At 42.1% G+C, this 25094-nt stretch overlaps 1 protein-coding gene across 1 annotated transcript in view; it reads right to left on the reverse strand.

Annotated features, from left to right (window-relative positions):
* The window catches only part of LOC124776074 (trypsin-1-like), a 34672-nt gene extending 11638 nt beyond the window's left edge, over window positions 1–23034 (reverse strand). The window contains exons 1-5 of the mRNA XM_047250917.1: window positions 22917–23034; window positions 17516–17649; window positions 10273–10364; window positions 5803–5963; window positions 2953–3152 (exon numbers count right to left, since the gene is read on the reverse strand). Of these exons, the coding sequence (XP_047106873.1) occupies window positions 2953–3152; window positions 5803–5963; window positions 10273–10364; window positions 17516–17649; window positions 22917–23034 (705 nt within the window). The remainder of the gene's footprint in view (window positions 1–2952; window positions 3153–5802; window positions 5964–10272; window positions 10365–17515; window positions 17650–22916) is intronic.
* Window positions 23035–25094: the final 2060 nt, after the last annotated feature.

A 25094-nucleotide genomic window follows, 5' to 3' on the forward strand; every position in this document is an offset into this window, starting at 1 on the left:
TCGTCCCTCCATTCACGCCTGTCGCGACACCACTGGAGGCAGGCTGCACGATGTTGGGGCGTGAGCGGAAGACGGCCTAACGGTGTGCGGGACCATAGCCCAGCTTCATGGAGACGGTTGCGAATGGTCCTCGCCGATACCCCAGGAGCAACATTGTCCCTAATTTGCTGGGAAGTGGCCGTGCGGTCCCCTACGGCACTGCGTAGGATCCTACGGTCTTGGCGTGCAGGGAATCTGGTTAGCAGTTTGATGAGGCCATTGATAGCAACAGAGATGATCATTTAATTTTTTATGACAGAAAATCAAATTAACTGAGTTCACTGTGTTGGTGTGTGTATTGACGGTACATGATCCATGTAAGGGCTTTACGGTGGTATACAAGCATCTACCCGCAGCAAAGCTCCTCATTTTATGCGTAGTAATTGCATTATCTATTGAGATCCACTTGCTTCGGAACGTATAAGTGTTGATGTGAATCGAACAATGCACACTGTAATGAATGTGGTGATCTTTATTAAAACTCGTCTTCAAAAAACTAGATTTTTTGAGTCAAATTTATCACGATACGGGGGCAGAACATACATCTCTCCTATTTTATACAAGCGGTGACTGGCTTTCCAGGGGAAATGTATCATCACACATTTTTTATCTTAAGCGATGAAGCTATTCTCACCCGGAAGAAGAAAATCTTATCAGTAAGAAGTGTTTTTTAGACAATAACTTTTTAAATAAGATCACATATTTATTTCACATATTTGTGAAGTTAATGAATAATTCTGTGCAAGGAAGTGAAAATAATTTAATTCAGCATACTGACATAGTTTTTGCCTTCCAAAAGAAGCTGCTGCTTTGGAACAGAAAAATGAGCTACGGAGGAGAAATGGACTCCTTTCCACATTTGAACCATTTTATAAGTGGCAATGGAATAGGCGTAACTGCAGATGTTTTTCTATAAGTGAAAGACATTTAACTGAACCTCACGTTCATTTTAAAAAATATTTTCCTGAGAATGTGGCAGGTTTCATTGGGATCAGAATCCCTTCAGTACTGATTTTCCTTCTCAGTTCAAGACTATGGAAGAGAAAGAGAAGATAGAACTTTCATAAGATTCCACTCTAAAGATTTCATTTTCTTCAATGACATTGCCATCATTTTGGTATTCAATAAGGAAAGGGTTCCCAAGCTTGAGCAATAAAGTCCTGAAGGTATTGATTTCCTTAGCAACGTCCAATCTTTGGGAGAGTGGTTTTCAGCAGTGGATGACATTAAAACCGAATACAAATCAAGACTTTGTGAGGAGATAGAAATGAATGTAGCTGTATCTTATTTGGTGCCAAATTTTGACGGCTTGTGTAACAAAAAGCAAGCTCCGGTGCCGCACTGAGGTGAGTAGTATTTTATTCGTAACTTTTTTTATTAAGTATTTCATTTTGTAGAAAGTATTCTACAGGGGGACCAACGACATAGTTGGTCAAGGGAGCCACGAACTCTAAAAGGTTGAAAACCAATGGTTCAAGATGTTCGATATTCTTAGTAAAGTGGATATAGCCCGTTAGAAAATACATACAACTAATATTTCGTACAAGAACCAAGAGGGAGAGGGACCAAGAAAAAAGTAATCGGGTTAAAAAGGGCAGGAATAATTTCTGCAATGTACATCATGTACGATGGAATGCAGAAGCAGTTTGGAAAATAAATGAGAAATTAAGAAGTGGAGTTAAATTCAGTCAGAAAGAATATGAATCGCTCGTAAGATTACTCTACTCTGTGTTAGTGAAGAAAACTTATGGCACCTAGAGAATGCGTCCACTGAGTACAGAACCTGAACTGAAAACGAATAAGGAAGACATACCAACGGAGAGATGAGTTGCAGAAATGGAATATGCAAGAAACTCAGTATAAAAATTGGGTACCATATACTAGACAAAGTGAAGGAATGCTACTACTTTTACTTTCGAAGTGAAACGACTCAAGACGGACGAAGCAGGTGAATAAAAGAAGGAGACTTACACAGGCAAGGAGGGAAATCCTTGGTGAAAAACAAAAAAAAGAGGTAACTAAGCATTAAACAACAGGCTGGAACTAGAGACGTTTCTGCGGATGTACGTCTGGAGTACGACATGAAACTTCCTGGCCAATTAAAACTGTGTGCCGGACCGCTGCAGAGTGAAAATCTCATTCTGGAAACATCCCCCAGGCTGTGGCTAAGCCATGTCTCCGCAATATCCTTACTTTCAGGAGTGCTAGTTCTGCAAGGTTCGCAGGAGAGCTTAAGTAAAGTTTGGAAGGTAGGAGACGAGGTACTGGCAGAAGTAAAGCTGTGAAGAGGGGGTGTGAGTCGTGCTTGGGTAGCTCAGATGGCAGAGCACTTTCCCGCAAAAGGCAAAGGCCCTGAGTCCGAGTCTCGGTCCGGCACACAGTTTTAAATTGCCAAGAAGTTTCATATCAGCGCACACTCCGCTGCAGAGTGAAAATCTCATCCTGTAGTACGACATGGTATGATAGTGAAACATGGACATAGACTGTGGGAAAGTTGGAAAAGAAGAGAATCAAAGCGTTCGACATATGGTGTTCCAGAAGAACACATAATTGGACTCATAAGAAGTGACGTTATCTCTAGAATTGGCATGGGAAGTAATAAGCGGAAAATACCAAACAGAAGATTGAACAGGACGGTAGGAATATTTTGGACATCAAAAAGCAACGTGTATGCTATCAAAGGAAGTAGAGAGGCAAAAATTGCATCGGAAGATAGAGATTAGACTGCATATTAAACAATTGAGAACTTTGAGATTGTGTAGTATTATGTCTGGAGGTACAGAAGATAGAAAATTGTGGCTGGTCACCTTAAAGTAGAACACTGTTGATCAAAACAGGCGCACCGCGGTTAGTCCTTACACTCAACCAGATTTACTCATAAAGAAATTGAGTTTTAGGAGGAGAGCAACTCACGCCGCAGAGGCTGATTCCACCGGTGACTGGGCCGGTGCACACCATGGTGTCCACCACGGGGTTGTCCTCTATGCCCAAGTCGTCGATCAGCTGGCGGCAAGTCTGGAAGTCGACGATGGTCACCTCCACCCACTGCAGAATGTCAGGGGCGACAGTGTAATCGGTGGCGCCCCAACCGGAAGCAATCCCAGTCGAACCAGCTAGAACAGCGTGAGAACTACTACATTATTCCGTCGAAAATGCAGTGCACGACAGCATCACGTCGTGTAATGACATATCACAGAGTAGGACTAAATTTCGATAGCTTTTCAAGGAGAAATTAAATGGAATGTAATCAATAGAATAACGTTCAGGTCGTTGATGCTTTCATTGGAAGGGTTCGCTACTTTTCACTTAGGTTTAGTTTAAATTATTGCTTTTTCCATGGAGGTCTGTTAACGTAATTGTTTACAACAACAAAGAACAACGACCTACGAATGATTACTGTGTAACGATACTTCTCCAAGGGCTTCTATGGTGACGTTTACCTAAGCCATTTTAACCCGATAATAGCGTTATTGTGATCAAGGTTATATATAAAAGGAGTACAAAGCAACTGATTGCAGAATGATAGAAAAGTCGCGCACACCAGCCCCAAGCAACTACTAAACTGTGGAATGATGTCTTGGTACACACCACTGTTCACTGTAGTTTCAAAGAAAACAGATCTCATTATTCTTCAATTCGATACAGCACAGCACAATTTCAGTGCTAGGTGTTTCATGAAAGCTATGTATATTTCGTGTGAGAAAATATTCGTGTCTTCAGCATTCATGTATCTACTAAGATAAAACCACGCGTTTTCTTTCTTTCTTTTAGTCATCAGTCGTCTGACTGGTTCGATGCGGCCTGCCACGAATAAGTCTCTGATACCATCCTCTTCATCTCAGAGTAGGATTTAAAATCAGCATCCGGAACTGATTTTAGGGTAAATCCCAATTTCTGTCTTCCCGTACAGTGTTTACCACCTACAGCTCCCTCTAGAACCAAGGGAGTTATTACCTGATGTCTTAGCACTTGTACTGTCATCCTTTGCTTTCTCCTTGTCAGTGTTTTCCGTATCATCCTTTCTTCTCCAATTCTGCACACAATTTCCCCATGACTTTATTTATCAGTTCACCTAATATCCAGCAGCATTCTACGGACCAAACGTCAAACGCGCCAGTTTTGTTCTCTTCCGGTTTTCCCACAGCCTGTGTTCCAGACGTACATTCTAGATATTCCTTCCCCAAATTGAAGCATATGTTTGATACTATCCAGAACTGTATTGGTCAACAACGCCCTCTTTGCGTATGCTACTCTGTTTATTCTGTCATGCGTTGTATTGTTTCCAAGGCAGCAGAGTTCTATGACAGTTTACTCCGTGCTCATCAGTTGTGATGTTAAGTTTCTCATTGTTCTCATTTATGCTGCTCATTACTTTCGTCTATCTTCGGTTTACTCTAAATACATACTCTGTACTCATGAGACTGTTTTTTCCATTCAACAGGTCCTGTAATAGTTCTTCAGTGTCCCTGAGGATAGCAATCAGCGAATCTTATGATTGATATCCCTTCATCTTGAATTTTAATTCCACTCTTGAACCTTTCTTTCATTTCCGTCATTGTTTCTGCGATGTAAAGGAACGAAAAACTGCAGCCTTGCCTCAAACCCTTTTTAACCTGAGCACTTCGTTCTTGGTCTCCTTCTCTAATTGTTCCCTCTTGTGTGTGATGTCCTTAGGTTAGTTAAGTTTAAGTATTTCTAAGTTCTAGGGGACTGATGACCTTAGAAGTTATGTAAGTTAAGTCCCATAGTGCTCAGAGCCATTTGAACCATTTTATTCCATACATTCTACTAGTCAGCAACTAGGGTGCACGAGCTATTAAGCTGATTGTGCAGCTGTTCTCTTACGTATCTCCTCTTGCTCTCTGGGGGATTCTGCAGATGATGTTTCTCCGAAAGTCTGTAGTAAGTCTCCAGTCTCATAGATTCTACACAATAAGCTGGACAGTGGCTTCGTTCCTGCTTCTGCCCAATAACTGAAGTAATTCAGAAGGAATGTTATCTATCCTTTCTGTCTTATTTCATCGTTTACCAGAGCTCACTTAAACTTAACTTATGTCTTCTATATCGACCTCGACTTCTACTTCTGTCATGACATCAGACAAGTCTTCTCTCAAGCAGACGCCTTTAATGTACTCCTTCCTATAATCTTCTCTCTCCTCTGCGTTGTACTGTATAATTCACATTGCACTCACTGTGTTGCAGCCATTGCTTTCAATTTCACTGCAGTTCGTTTTGACTTCCCTATACTTTACCGAATAAGTCTTTTCAACTAACATTTCTTTTTCATATATATGGTGTCTGTTCTTTTGGAAATGTCGGAAAGAACAAACACCATTTTCAACCTGCAGCCATTAGTGATCAGAACACCTGCCTAGCACGCAGGAGATCCAGTTTCAAATGCTGGTACGGCAGAAATTTTTTACTTTCCCCATAGTTGTACATATATGTCCACTACCAGCTCAGTGTCATTAATTTCACAGTGTCTTGATTCCTTATTCGATTTCCTAACTTCTTTTTCTTTCTGCCTGTATATCGAGATTCATTCTGAAAGTGTTGACGTTACGTCAAAATTATTTCCACTTAATTTAGTTCAGTTAGTATAGCGTACCTGAAATGTATATTAAGGAACATCCTCTGCTCCGTGACACATGTATATTACGTACTCTCGCAAGTTTCTGTAATCGCATAACTTAGGAGACCAAATTGTCTTATAGTTCTGGACTGCCAGGAGCATGCTTGAGAGTTGTCATGTTCGTTACTCACCTGTCGGAATGGATCCAGCGCTGGCCAGAGGAATAGTCTGCACGTAAGAGTTGAGGGAGAACGCGGAGCTCAGCGTGAAGATAGCGATATCGTTTGGGTGTATCTCAAGACCTCTGAAGAGTAAGAGTAAACATACTTCACTTGTATGATTACGAACAGTTCTAAAGGCACATACACATCATGCTTTACATGTACAAACTTGTTCTCTCTCTCTCTCTCTCTCTCTCTCTCTCTCTCTCTCTCTCGCACGCACGCACACACACACACACACACACACACACACACACACACACACACACGCACACAAACGAACACAAACACACACACACACATGCGAGGGGTAACATGGTGTGTTTATACATTTATTGTTATTATCATTGACACCGCCGTTGAGCTATAATAAGGCAAAATAAAGTGAGTGAAAAGCCAGACGACTTACAAACTCATTAAATTTAAATAAAAAAACCATCAGTGAAAGTCGGAGGAGAAAGTACCGATTAAACGAAAATTGCGGCTCATACATCAAGCTTTTGGAGTTCTATAATCACTGAATCAGTGGAAACACGACTGCCTTAGTCCCTTATTAATCGAGACGCCAGTGTCCAGTTAAATTGTGCATGGAATCCCGGCATACCAAAACTTCGCGCTCAAAGTAGCCGGTGTCGTTTGCCTTTCGAAGATAGTGGATCTGATATCCATAGCGCCAGCTTTCACCAAGGAGGGCACAGACTCATAAACATCGCAGTCACAACGCCTGCTGGGCAACCCACGCATGTGCCGGCGGGGTCTTAAATACGTGAGCGCTTTGTCTTTCCTGTCAGTATTCACCTGAAGATGACCAGAAGACTCTGCGCCGAAATATAGTGGCAGTTACCTGAAATTTTATGGAACAAGTACCGACTGGATAGATCTTGGAAAAAGGAGTAAGACACAGCTGCTGTCTGTCTTCTACTCTTTCAATCTAAATTTAGAAAATACGATTGACCGTTGCCCACTAGTTGACAAGTGGGTAAGAATGGGAGGGAGAATAATATCGTGTTTGAGATTTGCAGTCGACATGGTCCTTCTAGCAACAGGTGAAAAAGAATTATAGGACATAGTGGATATAATCAAAGCTACAGGAAATATTTGTGGAAAGAAAATCAACATATAGAAAGCAAAAGTAATGATACTAGAAGGAAATAAAAAGGTAAAGATAATTTTGAATGGAGGAGTAAGGCTTTAAATACCTCGGAAGCAGGATAGTAAATAACTGGAACAGCAGCACAGGAATTTAAATCAGAATAGCAGTGGCGGAAGAGGTATTTTATAAGGGAAGGATAATTTTCTGCAGCAATATGGACAAAGGTTTGAGAAAGAGACTAATAAAATATATTTTGTGGCGCGCCCTCCTTTGTGGTAGAAAGCGGGGTGGTGCTGTCATTCGAACACGGGACTCGTGTCCGGCCATCCTGATTTAGGTTCCCCGTAATTTCCCTAAATCGCTTCTGGCAGACGCAGCGGTGGTGCCTTTGGAAGGCACGCCCGGCTTCCTTCCGTAATTCGATGGGCTCGATGACCTCTCTGTTTGGTACCCTCCCCAGAATCAACAATCCAACCAACCTATGTGATGCTGAAACGTGGATACTGAGAGAGAAAAGTAGAGCAAGGCTCGAGGCTTTTGAAATAGAGACATGGCAGGTGATGGAGGTGTGATTGAATAAAACGAAAAATGAAGAGGTACTGAGAATAAGTGGGAGAGCAAAGAAAATTACTGGGTGTAATATAAAGAAGGACACGAGAATGTATTGGAAATAGATTAAGAAAGAATGAGGAGTTTATGAAAGTCTTAGAAGGTATGCGGAAGGGAAGAGGAGGCGAGGGGGGAAGAGATTTCGTATACCGGATGTTGAGACAAACGGCAGCACATACAGCAGCATTATGAAGGAAGTGGTGGATCGCAGGAAATGTATACCCTAAAGTACGTGCTGAAATAGCAGATAACTGATGATCATATACCATGAAATCTCTAGAATCTAACGTTACAGCTTCCTTAACAGAAAAATTTAGAAATGAAAGAAAGCTAGAAGAATGAAGCAGAAGTGAAAGAAAAGCCTACGGCCACGGTACTCTCTGTACTTGTCTTGAATCTACTGAAGACCGCTGACTACGTAGTCCGTTATAGCTATTTTTACACCTGCGCTAAACTACTGGCAGCTAATCCTGCGTGGCCCAACAATAACTGGGCCTTCGCATTAGCATTTGGGTTTCTGTGTCCGATCTCGTGTAATGTGAAATAGAAGCAACTATGTATTCTGAGTCGGTCTTGCCGCAATAGTAACACCGGTTCCCGTCAGATCACCGAAATTAAGCACTGCCGGGCTGGGCTAGCGCATGGATGGGTGACCATCCGCTCTGACGAGCGCTGTTGGCAAGCAGGCTTCGCTCAGCCCTTGTGAGGCAAACTGAAGAGCTACTTGGTTGAGAAATAGCAGCTCCGGTCTCGTAAACAGACATACCGGCGAGAGAGCGGTGTAGTGTCCACATGCCCCTCCGTATCCGTATCCAGTGACGCCTGCGTTATGAGGATGATACGGCAGCCAGTCGGTGCCATTGGGTCTTCCTGGCCTGTTCGGACGGACCTTATTTACGTATTTATGTACGAACACATTACATGAATAATAAGCCTATTCCTAAATGTCTCGTTTCGACTCATCTCCATCTCTATTCTGTGAGCTTTCCTCCTCATTGTTACTCCTTCTCGAGATAGTTGCGCTACTTTTCTTTTCGTACACATACGCTCCAAACCTCTTTGATCATGACCCACTTGGTTACCAGATATACAATCCAGTATTCGAGTAGTATGTTCAATGTTGTGAAAATCATACTACAGTGGCCGTGAAAATCTATTGACATCAGTGTTAAGTAACTCCCATCCTTCGATAACTTGACCAAACTGATCAAAAATTACAATGAAGTACCACATGTTCTGGTGTCATTTTCTATAACGTGCTGGGAGCTTTTGCCTACCACCTGTTTTGTGTAGACGGACTGAGTATGGACCATTTCCAGTAATGAAGTGCAACATTCCCTTGGATGGGTCATCCAGGAGCTGTAGCAGCCCGACTTTCACTTGGTGAAAAGGCTATACACACGCCTACCAGTCGTCCTAACATACGTGAACGAAAGTGTACAGTAACAGATGCTGGAACATTACAGTAAACGTGGATCTGAAATGAGTCGTCTGTGAAATAATTGAGAATCCATGGTTACGAACCACACCTGACCAGTATGATGATAATTACTTTATTATTTTGCAACGAACCATCTGACATCATGGATGCCACATATCTAAATACTCAGAATACACCACTGAACAGCCGCCGAAATATGATCTATACATGCAGACTGAAGCACCTAATGAAATGGCTGGTATTTGAACTCTGGTCTCCTGCACACTAGGTAGATACGCAAACCACTACGCCACCCTGCCACAAGGAGCTTGTACAACCACACGGACTACCATAGCATGCCTCCCTCCTAAATCCTAATTCCCATTCATGCCGCAAGCCGGTTGGTATACCCTGTGCCAGGGTGATGTAGTGGTAAGCGCATCTGCCAAGCGAGCAGGACACCCACGCTCGAATCCTAGCCATGGCACAAATTTTCATTCATCGCTTCAGTATGCGCATATACATAAGAGATGCTTGAGACTTGAAAGGGTCCCTGAAACCACATAGTTTCATCTGATTAAAGCACCTCAGCCTGTGTTTCACGCAGGATCCCACGTTTCATTCGGTGCTATTCAAATATAGTTGGAGAGCCTTTGCAAAGCTGTTCGAATTCAGGGGGAATACCAAGTGGGCTGAGGCATGAATAAGAATTTTGATCGAGGAGGGAAGCGTGCTAGGATAGTCCGTGCAGTTGTGCAAACCCACTGTGCCATGGTGGCGAACTGGGCAGTGTATCAGCCTAGTCCACACATTTTTGAGAAAGGTCTCAACCACCAAGAAGTTGTTGCTGGATTTGGAGTTCACCTAGTAAATAACGAAGTAAACTAAAAGTAAGCTGCATACTTATCAATGTAATTAGATGGGTAACTAGTGGCAACTGGTGGTTAGTATAATTGTATAATTTACAGAAATAATTTTCACTTGCGGATTGTGGCAATTGATGCACAATTTGGTTTTTATCACGTTTTGAGAACTTTCCGTAAATGTATTTATGGAACACGATCTCAGAATGAATGAACGAATTTTCAGCTAGAAGGGCGTTGGCAAACACCTATAAAACGTTTCTGCACTACCTACTGCATGAGATACAAATCGCGTCTCGGAAGATAGGGATCTAGACTTAAATATTACGTTAGCTGTAACGAAGTCTTCTATACCAGACTCAAATATCCGACCAACGACGAATCGACAACTTAAGACGAAAATGTAGCCCTTGGTGCGGTCTACAAAGAAGATCTTACTGACTGGTCCTACTCACCCTGGGAAGTCGGGGTGCGGGATCTGCTGAAGTACCTGCGACTCCTGCTCGGTGCCGTCTTCAGAGGAAAAGTCCACTTCTCCAGCTACCGCCTGACGACAAAAGAGTATTGTTTCTAACTCCAGTACTCGTAGACGACATTTCAACATTGACATAGTAGCCTCAGACCAATGAGTGGTATCCCTGCGACATCCTTACTGTAACAGAATTTCCTGTGTAATACGATCAGATTCTGCGCACAATATTACGTATTTCCGATAATCTTGCTTGTAAGTCATCAGATTTTAAACTGAAACTTATTTCATTTTATACAACACGAGTAATATTGTTATACAGTGTTTGGTACTCTACATGTATTCAGTACTTAACAAAAATATGGTTAATCATGTTACTCATTTGTAGGTATTTTGGGGGTAAGTTTTTTAAAGTGCAGTATTATTTTCTCTTACGATGTGCAATCATATGTCACCGGTTCGTGGACTGAAAGTAGTCAGTACGACAGTTCGTTTAGCAAACAATGTAAGAGGCACTTGTTATTCTCCGTCTTTCAAATAAAAGAATAAATAGCTGTTGTAAATGATAAAGCTATCAACTTACAAGAATACCTGAGCTCCACTAAACAACGGAAACCTGTTCTACAAACCTCAGTGCTCACGGATGTCTGCGAAACCTTCCACAGCGTTATGTTTACAAACACATTTATGAAGAAGTAAATTTTATATTTACTACTATTCATATATTCATTTGGTCAGTAATTCACTTCGATTATTAAAAGTGTAACTATTGCTAATGCCAGGCAAGACGTACAGTTTTATTCTTACGTTTGGGGTTTTACACGAAGCGGGTATGATAATAAATCATTTTGTACGCAAATGGTGTAACATCATTGACTGTGATTTTGGGAACAATGTAATATACTGAGTATCTACACTGTGATACCAGTTTTTAAAACACTGCGAAGTGCTGTTTCTTGGCAGACATTTGATTACAAGTGAAGAGTGACAAAAATGACAAATTATAAGTACTTAACTTTTCTCATCCTTCTCTAATGAAATGCTTTCTGGCATTCATGTTGGATATTTTCAAAAGAAGTTCTTGAAGGAGACGCATTGTGACCTAAAATAATTTGAGTAGAACTGGGATTATTACAACATAAGATTCCAATCACACTACTGCTAGAAATGCAATAGTTAGAACTATCTTTCAGTTAAGCAGCATCAAAACGCTGCAATGATAATCGCAATATGAATCGGGCTCTGGTATTCGCAAATTTCGTATCTTCCCGTCTTAATTAAACTGAACACAAATCAATTATTTCTCTATTCTTACACATTTGCAACGTTCAAGCTCAAAAAGCCACAAATGTATAGAAGTGTGAGATTTCTTGAAAGACGTCGTTTTCCTATAAGAAGCTACATTTTTATTTAAGACAAATCCCTCATATAACTCTCAATAAGATTTCTTTTCCCTCCTTGACGTTTAGCAGTAGCCTGATTGTTGTAAGAACGACATATTGTACAGCCATTCCGAATAAACATAAAATAATAAAATGGATGATCCAGTTGAGGCTTGGTAGTGCTCAAGAGATGAAATTAGCTCATTACTTATGCAAATCGCTAATGAAATGAACGTTTCACACAAAAAACGTCCTTCTGGAAGTAAGTAATGTATTTCAAAACGTTCAATGGGGCAGTGGAGCCAAACGTTAGAAAGAATATTGTCGAATATAAATCTATCTAACACCGGATGTTTTACAAAAAATAGTAAATGCTTCAGGAGAGTATAGGACAGACAAATGCGAATAAAACGTCCCATATAAAGTATGCCAGCTTGTTTTGGCTACAGAGGTACAGAGGCTAGAATGTAACCCACACACGTACTCACAGAAGGTGCTAATCAAACACAGGTTAAACGTCGACTTTCGTAAATTTGACCTACGAATTCAACGCACTTTCTAATTCTCTTAGCAACAATACGTGTAGCTCTTCTGACATCATCTTGGAGTTGTTCTATGCTCGCAGCGCTATTCGTAATGCGAATGTCTCTCGTTTTTACTTTCTCTTTGTAGAGTGCAACCTTCAGCCAAGTTCACAGCTAAAATGTGGAAAGCTTGAAGGGGAAGAAAGGTCATCATTTCTCCCAATCCGTCTTCCGGACACTTTTAGATTTAGATGATATATCATATGACGACTAGAATGCTTCTTTCGAAGAACACAACCTATTCTTGCAGCCAAAATTTCTGGAGCTCGTTTTCAGTGAAGTCTGCATAACGGAGCCCAGTAAGACGATGTAGTAGCACACCACACATTGACAGAGAAATGTTTTTGAAACGTATCTCCACTAAGGCACGTGGTATTTCTGTCGTACCACCAACGACAGTTAGAGTGACATTGATTTAGTCTCAGATGCAAGTGGTTTCATCAATGAGCAATATTAATGAGATTCCGCGGTGATTTGCGAATAGCCAATACCTTCATGTCTTTCCGCAACAAATGGTAAGGACAGGGTGTTTGCATTTGTAAAATCCGTCACATCGTTGTACAGAGGTTTGAAAAGGAAATATGGATATTCTGAACACACATTACCATGCCTAATACAGCGTAGGAACCCCGCTGGCATTCAGAACAGCCTCCAGTCGTCTCGGAATGGATAAAAGCAGGTCCTATGTGGTTTTGATTCAAATGGCTCTAAGCACTATGGGACTTAACATCTGAGGTCACCAGTCCCCTAGAACTTAGGACTACTTAAACCTAGCTACCCTAAGGACATCACACACATCCATACCCGAGGCAGGATTCGAACCTGCGACCGTAGCAGCAACGCGGTTCCGGATTGAGGCGTCTAGAACCGCCCGGCCACAGCGGCCGGCTATGTGGTTTCCAATGGAATCTTGTACCATTCTTCCTAAAAAAATAGTGACAAGTTTAGTTAACGATGATGGAGTTGGATAGCGCTCACGTAACGTTCTCTGCAAAGTAAGCCACAAGAGCCCAGTAATACTGAGTTCTGGTGGTAACGAGGGCAGATGTGACAACTCATCCTCGTGTTCACAAAACTCGTTCTGGACGATGAGGGCTGTGTGAACTGCCCCCTGTCGCCTTGGAACACACCATAGCCATTGGCGAACGAACATTGTACCCGATCAGCCAAAATTGTCACATAATCCTTGGCTGTAACACGACCTTGCAGAGTAACCGTGGGGCCCATGGAAAGCCACATAAATGCTACTCACATCGTCACTGAACCCACACCATGGTTCACTCTTGTATACTCCTCCAAATGACCTCCTTCCAATTGCTCCGTAGTACAGTTTTACGGCTTTTGCACCACTTTTTCTTGTTACGGACTTTTGCATCGCTGACTGATGGTTTCGCCATTCCAGCTCACAACAGAATTCCCTGCTTATGGAGCTCCCTTCGCGATGTTTTGGTGATAACCGGATTCGCAATTGCGACGTTCAACTCTGCAGTGACTTTTGCAGCTGCCATCCTCTTATACCTCGTCACAATCTTATTCAATCACCCCCCGTTACGGTCATTGAACATACGCTTAGCGGATGATGTTTTCCCGCTTACCCCGCCTGCGGTGTAAATCTTCGATATGGTGCTCTTAAAACACCAAACACCTCGGTTCCATTGGTTACAGAAGCACCCACAATATGAGGACCTAAAATCTACCCAACTTCGAGTTCATTCCCATATGCATAATGTACACAGAACTACACAAACGCTATTGTGGCCACCACTAGCACTGAAACCTATTGAGAACATTGGTCAAATAAACCAGTGCGATCTGGAGGGTTGGCTAGCATATGCATTTATCTGACCATGCATTTATAGTGGTGTTTCCATATTTTAGCCGAAGTGTGCGATTGTTGAATGACTTCTTTCTAGCAACTGAGTGATGTCTTCTCCTGAATTCACATTCTATTTGAAGTTTGACTGCTGGGTACTGCACCACTGTCATCCAATTTGGTGACAAAACGAGGAAACACCCCTGAATCGGGTATTCTGCGGTTAAAATACGTCTACGACATTCTCTACACCAGGATTTACATTATGAACTCCGTACACAAGATACCATACCGGCATTCAGTGCATTTGTAAACGCATAAACGCATGCGACATTTACAAGTGATAAAATACAGTTGCCAACAAATCGCAGTCGCGATCGAGAAATTCTGTTTTGGACCTCAAACTCAACTACAGAACTTCAACTTCGGAATTTGGTGTGGGACATTGTGAAATATTCGCGCTTCAGCCCTTACAGTTTCGTCAAATTCCGATACACGTAGCCTTTAAAGTGGTGTCCATTACGGACCTGCGTTCCAAGCAGAGAGCTGTCATTGAATTTATTTTGACGATAAACCAAAAGCATAGCAGCTATTCATAGGCGCTTCCAGAGAGTCTATAAAGACCTGAGAATGAAAACAAGCACGGTGAGTCGTTGGGCGTGGCGCGTGTCAGCATCGTATCAAGGTCAAGCAAAGCTGTCCGATGTCGCGTGTGCCGGCCGTCCTGCAATGTTGGGAAATGTGAACACTCATTTTGGTGATCGACGGATCACACCCACACACTTTGCTGTTCAAGTGGACCTCTCTGTTGGTAGTGCTGACACAGTCGTCCACCAGTTGCGGGTTTTCCCCCTATGTTCCTCGCCGCCTAACAGGAGACCATAAAGAGTAACGAAGGATCTTCTACGCGGAATTGTTTGCGCGTTACGAGGCTGATAGCGACAATTTTTGCTGAACATCGTCACATACGATGAAACATGGGTTCATCACTTCAAACCGAAAATAAATCGGTAATCCATGGCGCAGTCCATGACGCACACCACCTCTCCCTCAAAGAAAAAGGTTCAAAGCCGCACGATCAGCCGGCAAAGTCATAGCGACGGTCTTCTGTGGCGCCGGCCGCTGTGGCCGAGTGGTTCTAGGCCCTCCAGTCCGGAACCGCGCTGCTGCTATGGTCGCAGGTTCGAATCCTGCCTCGGGCATGGATGTCCTTAGGTTAGTCTAGGGGACTGATGACCTCAGATGTTAAGTCCAATAGTGCTTAGAGCCATTTGAACCATCTTCTGTGGCTCTGAAGGAGTTAGTCGATTTGATGTCCTCCATCATGGGGCGGCGATAATCTTTGAAGTGTATTGTGGGTACCCCCAGTAAACTGAATGAACGACTTTGCCGTGTTCATTGCCACAAAAGTGCCAACCACTTTCACCTTCTCCAAGAGAACGCTAAGCCTCACACAACAGGATCTGACAAAACTTCATTTGACTGTTTTTGATAATAGACCACACAACCTGGATCTGCGCCTTCCATACGTTTGGTTCAATGAAGGACGCGCTCTGTGGAAGCAGTATGTAGATGATGGGGAGGTTACTGATGCAGCAAGACGTTGGCTTCGACGTCGACCAGTTGCGTGCTACCATGGGGGCAAAGAGGCAGTAAGTTGGCGTAAGGTAGTCGCATTCAACGGAGATTATGTTGAAAAATAGGATTTTGCAACCTTAAAGGTGGAGAATAATATGGTCAGAAAGAAAGTGTTGAAGTACTTAATGTACCCTCCCCGTGTTATTCGAGTTAATCTTCCCAACTAAGACATAAAATAGCTTCTATTCCTCCAAACACCCCTTATAATGACTGCTTTAACAGAGTGACTTCTACAGAGAATGTCACTGAACCGCATAAAAGTTAATTTTAATTATTGTTTATTAAAGACGGTTAATGGATTTTATTTTTGAATGCCTTGAATGTAAATGCTTATTAATGTCTGTAAAAGGAATAGTTGTAAAACAATTGTTATTATCATATTGTACCTAGTGATAACCCACATAATACCTTAGACATAAGGTCGTTGCTTACTGTAATGTATGAAAGTACGTACATATGTAAGTCACATGCGACGATGTAGTATTTTGCTTTACTTTAGAATACCTATACCATCAACTACTTCATTGCATGAATACTCATAATTATTTGTTATTTTATTCATAGTTGTAATCTTCACCAAATGTAGGCTATATTTTTCAGAATAAAATTCAATTGTCAATTGCAAATATATTTTTATTGTGTTTTACCGGTTTCGACAAATTAGTGTGTATCTTCAGAAGCTTAATATTGGTCTAGCAGATGACAATATCTTCTTCATAGAAGCAAAACGCCACGATGTGTCCGGAAATGTACATATTGTATGTGGTCAGTGTAAACACAGATTGACAATTTTAATTGTTTTAGCTGTCAACCTGTACTTACAATAATCACTTACCAGATCTACATTTCTGGTCACTCCAAGGCATTACTCTTCTATGAGGAAGACGTTGACATCTGCTAAACCAGTACTAAACTTCTGAAGATGAGAAATTAATTTGTCGAAACCGGTAAAGCATAATAAAAATACATTTGCAGCAGTCGACTGAATTTTATTCTGAAGAACCATTATTATTTTCTGGAGTGGCAGTTAACGTGGTTTTTGGTTTTACAGCTGTCGATTCCTCATACATTCTATTCACGTACTGGAAGTTCGCTGTTTTTCATGCGTCATGAATTTTCATATTTTCACTACAAGGAAAAAAATATAGTTGAAATGATAATTAAATGGACACCCTAGCTGCAAACAGGCGTTGATGTATTTCATTGGGGACATGTTGAAAATGTGTGCCCCGACCGGGACTCGAACCCGGGATCTCCTGCTTACATGGCAAACGCTCTATCCATCTTTTTTCTTTTTTTTAATCTCATTTTGTTCGCTTTTGTTCGTTGTGTCTGCTCGGGGTGGACGTCGTAAGACCCCGTTTGAGTTCGTTGTTGATCGATTAACTCAGTTTTTTTATTACAGAGGGCAGTTACCCCTCTGACCGAACACGCTGAGCCACCGTGTCGGCTATCCATCTGAGCCACCACGGGCACAGAGGATAATGCGTCTGCAGGGACTTATCCCTTGCACGCTCCCCGTGAGATCCACATGTCCCCAATGAAGTACATCAAAGCCTGTTTGCAGCTAGGATGTCCATTTAATTATCATTTTATTTCTAGCAAAGCTGCATGGTCATCCACGGTAAGTGTTCTTTCGGGAACAGATACTACCGTCATATATAAAAAATATAGTTTTGTTCTTTTTCATCGAGAGCAACAGAGAATTGAATGCTCATGTCGTGTAGGAAATTGTTCATCTTTCGCAGTCGAGAATACGGAGGTTCTTTTAGAGTAAAATACTTAATATGAGGCTATTTTTCCTGTACTTACATAGTAGGTGCCGGTGTCCATGATACAGTGAGCAGCGGTGAGCACCCTCGTGGTGGATATGATGGAGCCTCCACACATATGTGATCGGGTGAACAGTTCAGTATACTGCAGTGACACTTGGTACGGGAACTGCCCTGCAAGTCCAGTATCAAGTTACTTATCACTGACTATACACACAAGTAATTGACTCTTAGCATCCTACTGGATAAATGACAAGGTGTCATATAATGAAATCCTCCTATGCATATTGAGTTGTGGATCCTGTTCAAAAGAATACTGAAACTTCCTTAATCTAAAGTTTCCCGACGTCGCTGAAATGTATATACTACCACAGATACTGTACGACGACAGCAGCTCCATCCGTTCTGGGGAAGGAACACCATTCCCTACCATTATTCGTTAATTTGCGCTCTCTGATAAAAATATTCCAGATATTTACTAGTGGCTGTTAATATGGGGCGTCTGCACCCATCACCTTTGTGACGGCTTGACCTCTGTTGGTGGCGCATTCAGTGAGTCGTCTGAATCTCTGTGGAGGAACGGCAGCTCGTTCTTGATGAAGATCCGATACCAGACAAGGCAGTTACGGTGCACTCTGTGGTACGGAGCGAAGTCGACGTTCTATGGGCGTTCCTTTGTGTTGCGATCGGAACTTTCTGCTTTTCACTTTGTAAGTTGAAGAGCTTGATAATGGAATACAAGAGTTCTGAAACATGTTGTGGTAAATAAATCGAACATTTTCAACAGCTAGTGAGTAATATTTTCTGTACTCATTTCAGGAATGTTACTCTCCATAAACCACTGCCTGGCAGGTGCTTCTTTGTGGCAGGGTGCATTGTCATGGTGACAGAAGCGGTCATAGTCTCCAGACTGTTCTTCTACTGCACGCACTACACAATGCTGTAAAATGTGGTCAAATCCTTCCGTATTTAGCGTTCTACTAAGCAAAATAAGGGGACCGTAATGTAACCACGAAAAATACTTCCATACCTAAACACCACATACTCTGCGCTTTTTTCTTGTGGAAGAAACTGTGTAGGCTACACAGTTCTACGCATTACTTTTTATAAAGAATAAAGGTTATACTTACGTAGCCTACTACGTACAGTGCTTCCTTTCACAATGTTTTAAGAGGCCGTGGACCCACATATGAACAAAATTTATTCCGCACTTCACTGGTGGCACTACACATTATGGCAGGTATTTTTCTCCAGGGATTTCCCAAACCCAAAGCCTTCCATCACATTGCCACATGGTGTAGCGTGAGTCATTGTTAAAAATTTTAGAGGTCATGGACCCACGTATGAACAAAATTTCCTCTGTACTTCACGGTTGGCGCTACGCATTATGGCAAGTAACTTTCTCCAGGCATCCCCCAAACCCAAAGCCTTGCATCAGATCGCCAGAGGGTGTAGCGTGAGTCATACTCTAATGTTTAAAGGCTCTGGACCCACATATGAACAATATTTCCTCTGTACTTGACTTTTGGCGCTACACATTATGGCGGGTACGTTTCTCCAGGAATTGCCCAAACCCAGACCCTTCCATCGGATTGCCACAGGTTACAGCGCGATTCACTACTCAAAATTTTAGAGGCTTCAATGTTGCCACATGAAGGCAGGTAATTTTCTCCTGGCATTCGCCAAACCTAAACTCTATGACTGTATTTCCACAAAGTATAGCACGATTCATCACTCCAAATGACTCGTTGACATATAAGGAGCTGCTCGATCGTTGTACCACATTCTTTTTAACTCAGTCATTGCCCTAGGCAGACTGCTGGTAGCTCTTGGGTACACTTGAGTGATTCTTTCCGCTGATTTCGTGTTATTTCTTACAATCATCGTCAACAGCGCTCGACACTCTCTGTCCAGCAGTACATGAGCTGTAACTGGACTTGGGTTAGCTTTGGTTGTTCCTCCGCGTTTCAACTTCCCATTCACGTCACCAACACCTTTATAGGCGTTGAAATGTCTCTGATTGAATTGTGGATCTGTTAACAAAATGAAATCTAATGAATAGTCCACGTTCTAAATCACTGGTCTCTTCTGACCGAGTCATTCTACTGTTGCTGTTCGTCTATTGACAACGCAATATTCCCCGCCCCCTTTTAAACAGGTGGATGCGACTTGCTTGATAATTACCTGTTACGTAGGGGTGTCCAGATACTTCTGATCATAATTGTCTGGGGCCTACCTAAAGCCTACCTGGATCAACAAATATTCGACAAAAATTTAAAATGATGTCATAATGAACTCATTAACGTGTATAATCTTAAAGCTTTAATACAATAAGTCAACTATTAATGTTAGAAACTTTTTAGGTACCTCTAGGCAGTGTTACTCACCACACACAAATTGCCCAGACTGTATTGACACTTAGCGGCTCCTAACAAGCTTACATAACGTGCAGAGGGGTGATCACTTTTCTTCGGTTACCAATGCGAAACTAACAATTCCAGCATACTACAGTTTTGTGCCTTCAGCCACAAAAGTGGTACACCCTTATTGTCAGAAATGTAACATGTTTGAAACTGTTTTATATATTGGAGTTCGAGTCTATAATGAAACTTTGTTGGAATGGTTACTGGTCATTCACCAAAGATGAACATTAAAAGTATTTCAGGTAATTAATGCAAGTTTTACCATTTCTTGTTGATATCATCCACAACTGCCGCCTCTAGGAACCGCTCGGATACTGGACATATGTCAAATTGGAAAGCTTACGAAAGACCTTCTAAAAAGAAGTGCTGGTAGACTGATGCTGCGACATCGCGAGAGATATTACAAGGATCCTCCACGACTAAAACCTTGGTAACACCGTCACACCAGCCAGAAAAGACTCTTACGGTTGGATATGCATTATTTATATGCTATTTTAGGTCGCTATTGTGACTAAAAGGAGTAAAGTAAAAGTTCCTTTCTGTATCCGACATCGATTCAGATATCGGGGACGACGCTACGACGTGACAGGCTGTACCGCACCAGTCTTCACCGGCGGCAGAGTACTGCAACGTCCCTCGTGTTGCGTGGCCATGGTTGATTTGTGTTTGCCCCTTTAACGAGCGTAATAAGCCCTCGCTTGATACCACTGAAGAAGGAGATGGCGGTGGTTTGAGAACAGTGGAATGCACGCTAAAGGGCCTCTGGATCGGAGATTTCCTCGAATTAACAGATTTGTAAGAATACGTTGTGTCACTGTGGGCAAACTGCTGTTCAAATTGCTGCTACAGATGCAGTACGATGAGCAAGGGCCATACGCCGTAGTGTCACGTGGCCGTCAGCAGCCCGCTCTTCCCGGGCCCGAACATTCTCTTGACCACAACTGGCAGCAGTCATGTACAGTGGCTATGTTCCTGCCAAGTCTTTTTGCAGTATCGCAGAAGGAACTGCCACCATCTCGAAGTCCTTTTACTCGATCTAGTTCAGTGAGGTGTTGACAACAGCCTCTTCGTTTCCTTAAAAGCGTTCTTGGCGCAGATCAACTCACCATGTCCAATCTCAAAGGTAACTAACGGTCACGACCGTTACAGCGTGTATTTAAAGCAAGCTTGATGTGCATCCCCATAGTGGCACAACTAGCCTTAGCCTTATGCGACTGGCGGAAAATCTGAATAGATACCATGTTTGAGATGTGGAGACACTCTTACCGCTTTCGTGTATGTCGCGCAACTCCTTCTTGCTGTCGTAATTTTTTTCCATGAGTTGTATAATATTTTAAACAGAACTGTGTAAGATTACAATACAAAGACTTATACAAACGTGCTGTCCCCTAGCTTCGTTAGTTAATACGTTGACGATGTCAGAAATGAATTGCAAAATTATTAGAAAAATACTTCAAAGTAAATAACGCTGCTCTGGTCACAACGTCCATGTGATTTTATGTGTAACAGAAGGTGTTCTACCACGTGCGCTGTACTTGCCTGTACAAGCTACAAATTAGTGTAACTTAAATATCTCCATGTCTAAATCAAAACTATCAAATTTAGAGAGTGTGAAATAGTGAGGACGAAAACAGACATTACCAACCAAAAGTTGCCTAGGTTTCTTTATCTTGGGTCTGGTATTATATATAAAATGTTAATGTGAGTACAAAGCCACAGTAATTCTAACTTTCTTCATTTAATTATTAATGCACGTTTGTCACTGTTGTGCAGCGAGAATGTTCCCACAAAATCAGTGAACCAAGGAAACCAGTAACCAATGGTAACAATACGACCTATCTTCATAGTAACCACGTTGCTTGCGCGGGATGGGCGCTAGCACAGCTCGAGGTGAAAGATAGTCTTCAGCTTAGGATCACTCTCACAATTAGGGAAGCATTTCTTTAAAAAAACTAAAATATGATTTCATGCATTATGTTAGTCTGAGAAAATATTCAATTTTAATATGACACATATTACTCTCATTTAGCCGCGTGGGATTTGCCGAGCGGTCTCAGGCGCGGCAGTCATGGACTGTGTGGCTGGTCCTGGCAGAAAAAAATTCAAATGTTCAAATGTGTGTGAAATCTTATGGGACTTAACTGCTAAGGTCATCAGTCCCTAAGCTTACACACTACTTAACCTAAATTGTCCTATGGACAAACACACACACCCATACCCAAGGGAGAACTCGAACCTCCGCCGGGACCAGCCGCACAGTCCATGGCTGCAGCCCCTTAGACCGCTCGGGGTCCTGGCAGAGGTTCGAGTTCTCCCTTGGGAATGGGTGTGTGTGTTTGCCCTTCGGATGATTTAGGTTAAGTAGTGTGTAAGCTTAGGGACTGATGACCTCAGCAGTTAAGTCCCATAAGATTTCACACACATTTGAACATTCTGAACTCTCATTTACGTTGTTTTTGCCAAAAATATGAATGTTACTAAAGTTTGTTATGCAATGAAACGTCTTTTCGGTGATAAAGTTGGATTCACCATTCGAGTAGCAACCTTTAATAGTCTTGCGCACAATCGTCACCTTCAGTTCATACTGATTAGAACAGATACAGAAATTTCATAATAACTGTGACTACAACTGTTATTATTAGGACACAAGAAAGAAAACAATTGAGCGAGAATGTTACGACACTTCACTAAGTGATAGATATAAGTTTGAATTGACTTTCCTGTGAGAGTTATCTAGCGACACGTTACCTGGTGGGACGACAAATGCGGATGTCAACAAAGAAGTAAAAATATTTCATCTGAATTTTGATGTAGTGAATTACAGGGACGCATGAGATAGGGCAATTAAAAAGAAAGAAAGAAACTGGAACACCAAAGCCAGAATTGAGCTAGAAGCCAAAATAAGGAGAATCGGTGTGCCACAGAAAAAAATGGATGAACCACACATGCGGCTGACACTACCTTGTGGTGGTTTAATCCCTGGCGATGATGATCATCACCAACTGCTGCAGTACTCACCGCTGGTGGCTTCCTGGCCCCCCACTATGCGGCCAGCTGCAGTGCCCAGGCTCCTCCCACGTCCGCTGTTCACCAGGCGACGCACGGGCAGTCTCGCTCCTGTCAAGTGGTGGAACATCAACTGATTACAACTACGGCTCTATACACCGGTTTATATAAATCTAAATAGCAACCACACCAAAAAACCACACATCTTCTTCCTGGAAATTTCAGTACGAATAGCAACTGTCTCTCTGCATTGCCTTTGTTGACTTTTAAAAGGCATTTGACTCCGTTAGCCATGTAGCTGTCCTCCAAGCGTTGAGTGAGCAAGGAGTGGGAGCAGCATACATTGAAGTGTTCAGGAAAATCTATGAGAATTCTGCAGCTTATGTTAACATCGGCGAATCAACTCAAGAATTCTGCATCATGAGGGGTGTCAAGCAAGGCGATCCCATCTCCCCAAAACTGTTCTCCGCTGTATTGGAAATGGCTACGTCAAAGTTGAGCTGGGAAGGTAAGGGAATTAGAATTAATGGAAGAAGGCTTACTAACTTGAGATTTTCTGATGATATTGCCTTACTGGGCAAAGAATTCGCAGAATCCAAAACTTAGTTACAGATCTTGCATCGGAATGTCAGCTGGTTGGCTTGAACATGAACCTTTCCAAAACAAAAGTAATGTGCAACAAATGGGTCCCAGCTGGAGATGTGAAAGTCAAGGACAGTCTACTAGAAGAGGTCAGTGAATATGTCTACCTTGGCCAGATTATAAAAATGAAGGGAGACATAAGGCCAGAAATCTATCGACGAATCAAGCTTGGCTGGCAAGCATTTGGGAAGAATTCAACAGTATTCAGAGCATGGCTATAGAGCAGCATTGCATGGCTCAATATTTCTGCGGGGGCCTTCCGACGACTTTTTTCAGTCCATGGTCCATGCCAAGGCAAATTGCTCCACTACAGTGGGCGGACGGAGGCCCGTCACAATATAAGGAGGTATCCCATGATTTTCGACACCTCAGTGTAGAGTCTATTTAAGTAGTCCCAAGGGGAAACTTCAGCGCGTGTATGAGGAGTAGTAGTAAAGTTCTAATTTTCAAAAAAAAAATGGTTCAAATGGCTCTGAGCTCTATGGAACTTAACATCTGAGGTCATCAGTCCCCTAGAACTTAGAACTACTTAAACCTAACTAACCTAAGGACATCACACACATCCATGCCCGAGGCAGGATTCGAACCTGCGACTGAAGATGTCTCGCGGTTCCGGACTGAAGCGCCTAGAACCGCACGGCCACCACGGCCGGCTCTAATTTTCACTTACCTCCACTTTTCTGCCTATAATGCTTCCGGAATTAATGAGCCAAACAAATAGAAAGAAAGATTCATCTCTAGCAAGAAGCCATATGCTTGAGTATTTGTGGTATCTCAACTGCAGATTTTTCAGCGCTTATTTAACTTTAGGACTCTTATCTCAATATGAACAAAAATGGACACGTACCACTATGAAATAAGCCCTTTTTATATATATATAGTATATATATATATATATATATATATATATATATATATATATGTGTGTGTGTGTGTGTGTGTGTGTGTGTGGGTGGGTGGGTGGGTGGGTGGGTGGGTGTGTAAAATGGGTACCAATGTAAGCAAGTGAAATGATTGATAAGCATTTCTCCAAAAGTACTTTAATAATAAAATTTTTGAGTAATTAATTAAGTTTAAAAACGTTACCACGGCACGAAGAAAGCAAATTTGTTTGCGTTTATGTGCATCTATTTATCGTTATTTACTGGTGAACATGTGGACTTCAGCCTTGATGTAAGTTCTTAACCAACAAAATTTCAATTAAAATCGACCAACTCCGCGGTATTTTACATGCTGTTTACTGCAGACATGTTTTTGTACCGACCGGAGAACGTCGTGCATGTAAAGCGACGAAGACAAAAGAGGACTCTCGGAGCAACCTTGTATACCTACCATGAATTGTTGTGTGTAAACTTGAAGGTAGAGCCCATTTGAGTTGACACGTGTTCGAACGCTCTCCCAATATTCCTGTTTATAAACAGTTGCAACATAAAGCCGTGTATGAGGCAGGTGACCATGTTGATAATTAACAGTAGTATTGCGTAATGGGTAGATCTGTGGCTAGTCGCTAGTCAAAAAGTCATGCTTCAAAAGTAGGTACTATATTTC

The sequence above is a fragment of the Schistocerca piceifrons genome, chromosome 2, assembly GCF_021461385.2.
Source record: "Schistocerca piceifrons isolate TAMUIC-IGC-003096 chromosome 2, iqSchPice1.1, whole genome shotgun sequence".
Lineage (NCBI taxonomy): Eukaryota > Metazoa > Arthropoda > Insecta > Orthoptera > Acrididae > Schistocerca > Schistocerca piceifrons.